This window comes from Austrofundulus limnaeus, unplaced genomic scaffold (genome assembly GCF_001266775.1).
Source record: "Austrofundulus limnaeus strain Quisiro unplaced genomic scaffold, Austrofundulus_limnaeus-1.0 Scaffold52, whole genome shotgun sequence".
Lineage (NCBI taxonomy): Eukaryota > Metazoa > Chordata > Actinopteri > Cyprinodontiformes > Rivulidae > Austrofundulus > Austrofundulus limnaeus.
In genome coordinates this window covers 2,003,828-2,010,423 of record NW_013952454.1, presented here as the reverse complement: position 1 = coordinate 2,010,423, position 6,596 = coordinate 2,003,828, and the positions used below count along the sequence as shown (strand labels likewise).

Sequence of the window (6,596 nt, the reverse complement as noted above, 5' to 3'; positions counted from 1 at the left end):
TGTGTGTGTTCAAAAGGTCCTTAACCACTAATCACAGGTTTCTCTGAGTGTAACGAGGTTGTGTGAGTGTACGAGAGAATAAAAGATGATTTTTTTTTAGCTGTGACTGCATGCTTATTGTAGTTTATAACAGTATCATTTGACTGAACTGTAAAGTATGACTCAGCAYATTTTAATGTTAAAAAAGCCATTGTGTTGAATCGATCACTTTTATCAAAACGTGTATCCATGTAGGACAGACAAATCTTTTTTTATATATATAAATATATAAACAGAAGTATCACTTGGATCTATGTACATGGTAAATGTTTATTATGTCCTGTTTTTAACTTGAATTTCGATGCCAGGCGGCTTTAATAGGATCTTCAGCTGAAGTGGGGTCTGTAAAGAAGCACACAGTTAAAGCACTTTGCTGGATGTTTTCCTCGAGAATACTGTGCATTTTGTAACGGAGTATTAATGTGAACCAGTGTGATGGATATCATTTCTTTTTAAATCATGTTTTTTTTTTTTTTTTTTTTTTTTTTTCATTTTAAGGGGCTGATGAGATGGAACAATGACTAAAATTCCTGTATGGGATAAATCTTGTGCCAGCAGGAATTTAATTTGAATTGCTCAGATTGAATGTGAAAATGCATAATTTGAAATTGAACACATTGGTTTGAAAATAAATTTAACTAAATTGAAACTGAATTAAATGGTTTGAAACTGAATTTAAAGTTTAGAATTTGAATTAATTTGCTTTGAAACTGTATTTTGATTTATTAAAAATTCAGTTTGACTAAGTTCAATTTCAGTTACAAAAATCTGATTTTTGTGTCACATCCTGGTCCTTGAAAAAGCCAGGCAGAGTAATCAAACACAGATCCACAGATTTATGTTTCACTTTGGTGAAGTTTCCCTTCTGGATGTAACGGAGTTGATGCAATCCACTGTAAAAGTGACAAAAACAGACAAAGTTATTTTATTGCAGTGATTAATTTGACCTATATGTAGAAAATGTTACGTTTACATCACATCATGGATCAGTCAGTAGCAGCATCTGATCAATATGTGATCTATTCCTACATATAGGTGAAGGGAAACTTCACCAAAGTGAAACATAAATCTGTGGATCTGTGTTTGATTACTCTGCCTGGCTTTCTCAAGGACCAGGATGTGACACAAAAATCTGAATTTTGGAACTGAAAGTGAAAGTAGTCGAACTGAATTTTTTATAAACCAAAATAAAGTTTCAAAGCAAATTAATTAAAATTCTGAACTTTAAATTCAGTTTCAAATCATTTCAGTTTCAATTTAAATTTATTTTCAAACCAATGCATTCAATTTGAAATTATGCACATTCAGATTCAATCTGAGCAATTCAAATTCAGTTCCTGCTGGCACAAGACTTATCCCATATTCCTGCACGTTCTGCTCGTTTCTTGCTTTTTGCATGGCTGCCAAGTCGGCGGTTTTGATGTCGAAGCTAAATTTGTATAACCTGCACCATAAACTGGAACCCAAGTATTTGTGTTGATTTTTAACGTTTCAATTCACGCCTTTGTGCCTGTTTGCATGGTTTTGTTTTCAGTTTTTATCGCAGCTTCGTTAGATCTGCAGCCTCTCACCTCGAGTGCTTTATTCTGAGTTTTTTTTTTTTTTTGTGTGTGTCGTCTCGGCGCCGGTGTCTCCTCCATCGTCCTCGACAATCCAAACTGTAAATCTGAGCTACGTTATAGAAAAAGGTACACTGTCTCCGGTTTTAGATGTCATTTGCCAAAACTGTTTCTGCTGAAGATGTATTGTTTTTTTTTTTTTTTCTTTCTTCACTGTGGAACAAAAAAAGGCAACATATTAAAATGTTTTGCATTTCCTCTTCATCTGTGAGTAGTTTCTGCTTTTATCTGTCCAGTATTTATTTATGTTTCTTAATCTAATCCAGTGTTTGTAGGGTTTGTGTGATCGTGCTGAAGCCCTGAAGGGCGTCCTGCTGGAGGGGAAAAGGATTGTTGGATTGGCCGACTCGGGGCTCTGCCCACCTTTCAGGTCAGATTTCGCTCCATCAGCACAGCATGAAAGTCAGACTGAAATAGCTGCGTAACGCAGCTATTTCAGTCTGACTTTCATGCGATGCTGTTTTTAAGTGAAACTGACAAAACCAGGCATGAATGAAAGTTTTGTATGGGATAAATAAATCAAGGACCAGGATGTGTGACACAAAAATCTGAATTATTGAACTGAAATTGAAAGTAGTCAAACTGAATTTTTAATAAACCAAAATAAAGTTTCAAAGCAAATTAATTCAGATACTAAACTTTTAATTCAGTTTCAATTTAGTAAAATTCATTTTCAAACCAATGCATTCAGTTTCAAATTACGCACATTCAGATTCAATTCCCGCTGGCACAAGATTTATCCCTTAGCTTTGAGCCTGGTCAAAGTAAAAACCTGGTTTTAAATTGAGCTAGTTCTGAGATCTGCCACATGTTCACGTTTGCTCCAAAGGAGGGCAGTAGAGAGCCTCGAGTTGGGGCTGAAAATATCACGTGACCCTGAAGGCCTCAAAGCTCAGAACTGCTGCAGCTCAGATCCCTCCTCATCCATGTCACCTAAATKATCAGATTTAAACCCTTTTTCTTTCTTTTTTTTTTGGTGGTGGTGGAGAGTGGGGGGATTAACTGAAGCCTGAGCATCCCGCTGCAGGATATTTCAGCTGCCATGGACAGGAGTCTCCTCCGTCGTGCCTGCCTGAGCCCTGAGGGGACCCTGAGAGAGATCCGGGTCAACCTGCTGGAGTGTAAAGTCTGCTTCGAGACGTTTGACTCCCAGCAGAGGGAGCGCAGGCCGCAGAACCTCTCCTGCGGACACGTTCTCTGTCTGGAATGCRTCACGGCTCTGTCCCACCCTCTCCTCGGGAAGCTGGAGTGCCCGTTCTGCCGACAGCTGTGCAGCGCCGACGGCACCTCCCACTGCCGGGTCCTCGGTGACCTGCAGGAKCTCCTGTTCCAGAGCCCCTCTTCCTCGTCTCCTGCTCCTCCTCTTTGCAGGAGTAAAGGAGCACCTCTCTCAGCCACAGGTCTGCACCTTCGCACCGTGTTTGGAGGTTGGGGGACTCTCGTCAACCCCACTGGAGTAGCAGTTTTGGGGTCTTCGGGAGCAGTATTCGTGGTGCACGATGGAGCCAAGAGGGTGGTGGTGTTCAACCAGCAGGGGAGGAAGCTGAACAGTTTCGGGCGACGGGGAAAAGCCTCTGAGGACATTTGTTACCCGGTGGACGTGGCGGTGACCCCTGCCGGTTGTGTTGTGGTGACGGACGCAGGGGATCAAGCTGTGAAGGTTTTCACCTCCAGGGGCGTTCACGTGGTCACGGTCAAGGGTTCCTTCCAGCTGCCCTGGGGCGTGGACACAAACCGAGGCGGGCACATCCTGGTGTCAGATGTCCAGGCGGGCACGTTGACCCTGGTCAAAGTGGACTACAGTCACGGTGTCGTTCTAGAGCGCCACACGGCTGTATCCGACCTTCAGTCTCCTAAAGCCGTGGCCTGTTGTCGGGTGACCGGGAACACCGCAGTCATGGAGCATCCAACCGAGAAGCACCGTCACAGGAAGCTGAAAGTCTTCACCGAAGATTTCCAGCTTCTTCACCAGGTGGACAGTTTCAGCTTGACCCTGCAGTCCAGTCTGAGGCTGGACATGTCCGCAGTGGAGTTTGRCAGAAGCGGAGACGTGATCCTAACCGACTCCGATCAGGGGTTGGTTTGTAGTTTAGGAAAGCTTCAGAACGACTTGGCGCTAACTCCCCTCGTGGGGAATCATCTTGTCCGTCCGGTCGGGTTGGTGGTCCTGAACGACACATTCGTCATCCTGGACGGTGGAGACCATACTGTGAAGATTTATTCAGCTTAAATCTGACAATCCAACCACAAACTGTATCAAGAAACCCAAAGAAGAAGAAAAACAGTGCAAACAAATAAAGAAAAGTAAAAAGTTATATTGTTTCTGTCATTCGTTGTGCTTTTTTTTGAACAAATTCAGATATTAAAAGTATATCTCGAAGCAGGGTCTTAAAAGAACTCCACATAAATTGTGAGTTAAAAACATTTACACTCATTACTTTTACATTACACACATATTTACATAGAACTGTGTGGTTATTTACAAAAATTAATGGCAGTATCAGTTAGCTGTAGCACTATTGATTCGGTCTGGGGCAGGGGCAAGCCTGTCAAGGTTTTTCTGTATTTAACTTAGCATTTTAATGTTAAGAATCTAAATTATGACAGCATCTAAAAAATACAGATTTAGCATCTAAAAACTGACAGCTTCTAAAAGTTTGATATTCGTACATATCAAGGTTGTGACCCAATATTTCACATAATTATTTAGCAACTCAAAATCATAATTTAACATATAAAAAATGTAGAATTTTTGACTTAGCATCTCAATTTTTTGATTTAGAACCAATAACTTATTTAAGTATCTCAAAGTTATGACTTATTTAACAATTCTGATTTAGGCTCTCAAGAATGACTTGGCATCTAAAATTTGTGACCTAGCATTGTAAAACTTCAAATTTGCATTTAACTATGACCTAAAATCTCAACAGTACGATTAGGCATCTTAAAATGATGACGTAGACTTCAAAATTATGGTTTAGTATCTTCAAAGTATGACTTATTATTAAAATTATGACCTAGCATTATAAAATTAGGATTTGGAATCACAGAATCATAATGTAGCATTTCAAATTTCTGACTCAGCGGCTAATAGGCTTAGCATCTCAAAATTATGACCTAGTATTATAAATATGAATTAGTGTTTAAAATTATTGACTTAGCATCTAAAAAAATATGATTTCATATTTTAAATTTAGGACTTGGGATCGAAAAATTACCAAGTAGCATCACAAAATTAGCATTTCTTAATTAGCAGCTAATAGGTTTAGCATCTCAAAATTAACATTTCTTAATTAGCAGCTAATAGGTTCAGCATCTCAAAATTAGCATTTCTTAATTAGCGGCTAATAGGTTTAGCATCTCAAAATTACATTATAAATCTGAATTAGTGTTTAAAGTTTGCAATTTAGCATCTAAAAATTACGATTGTGCATCTAAAATTTGAGTTTGCGTCTTAAAAAATGACATCTCATAAAAATTTAACGTCTAATTAGCATTTAAAACTACAACTTAGCATCTTTAAATTGTGATTTAGCATCATAAATCATAAGCTAGCATCTTAAAACTATGACTTTTAAAGAGTGAACTTTTAAATGACAGTATGTTTAGCCAGAGTCGTGCTCCACACTGTTTYTATGTGACTTCTCTCGGGCTTCAGGCTCGTCATGTTCGGTTTCTCCTCCCAGCGGCGCGGCGCGAACCCTTCCCTCTCCGSTTTGGTTTGGCTCAGCCTCTCCGCTCTGCCTCCCGGTGGAAGATGGCGGTGGAGATGCTGCTGCTGTCTGGGGCTGGAGCAGAGGGCTCGGTTTGCACAAGAAGGACCTGACCCGGCTGGATTTAAACAGAAAGGGATTTATTTAACGCGATGAACTTCTTSTCCGAACCATCTTCTGTGAGTCTGGACTTCTCTGAGGGTGTTTTTAACCCGACCCTGCTGCTGCTGCTGCTGACTTTTTCTTTTTTTAATCCCTTCGATCCGCTCAGCTTGTCGGGGGTATTTTCCAGACTTAAAAACACATCTCCAGCTCCCAGGCGGACAGGGCGGGAGTGAAGAGTCGAAAGAAACGGAGAAAGTGGAGGAAAATGTCGGACTCGAAGGTAAAAGTTGCAGTGAGAGTTCGGCCCATGAACCGCAGGGGTAAGTCGACAAACTCCCCGCATCCATTTCGTGCCACATTCCCATGAACTTTTTGTGCTGCTTACTTCGCCATTTTTCGCACTTTTAGTTAAAGATTTTCAGCCTTCACGCCACCTCATTGTTTTGCTTTTACACTTAAATAAAAAAAAATAAATAAAAACCCTCCTGTCTGCTGCAGAGATTGAGCTGAACACTAAATGTGTGGTGGACATGGAGGACAACCAGACAGTCCTGCACCCTCCGCCCTCAAATGCAAAAGGAGACAACAGGTAGACAGCTGAAGCATTGCTAACAGTTTATTTTTTAAAAACATGTTATAGTTTGCATTAAAGGCAACTTTTAAGCCTTTTTTTAAATTAAAGTCCTTTAGAGCTGGGGTTCTCAAGCCGTTTGTGTCTGGGGACCCCTTAAAAGAGCAGACAAAATAAACCCCATGCTGTTTTAAAAGATAATTTATTTTCATTTCAACCCCTAAATGCTATGGGATTATATATATTTATTAAGTTTATTATGTTTGTTTTATTAGTTCATTGTTCTCCGTGCATTTAAAAAAATTAACAATTTAGTACAATTTTTTGAGGACCCCAAAGAAACCTCTCATGGACCCCAGTTTGAGAAMCTCTGCTTTAGAGGAGAGTAATTTCTGCTTCAACAAGAACAGCTAAAATCAGCCTTCCATCTCTGGCGTCTCAAAAACAAACATCTAAAGCAGTGGTTCCCAAACTTTTTGTCTTCTGACCCACAAAATATCCATGGCAAAAACTTGTGACCCCAAATATTACTGGTCTGAGTACACGAAC

At 40.0% G+C, this 6,596-nt stretch overlaps 2 protein-coding genes across 2 annotated transcripts in view; both read left to right on the top strand.

Annotated features, from left to right (window-relative positions):
* Positions 1 to 1,980: 1,980 nt before the first annotated feature.
* kif13a (kinesin family member 13A) overlaps positions 1,981 to 6,596 on the top strand; it is a gene marked incomplete in the record, with an annotated part of 62,538 nt that continues 57,922 nt past the window's right edge. The window contains 3 exon segments of the mRNA XM_014008778.1: positions 1,981 to 2,028; positions 5,317 to 5,796; positions 5,975 to 6,066. Of these exon segments, the coding sequence (XP_013864232.1) occupies positions 5,742 to 5,796; positions 5,975 to 6,066 (147 nt within the window).
* Positions 2,660 to 3,973, top strand: LOC106517775 (E3 ubiquitin-protein ligase NHLRC1; the record flags this gene model as incomplete). The annotated part of the gene is given in 1 exon segment (XM_014008780.1): positions 2,660 to 3,973. A coding segment is annotated over 1 exon segment (1,188 nt). The 3' UTR covers positions 3,889 to 3,973.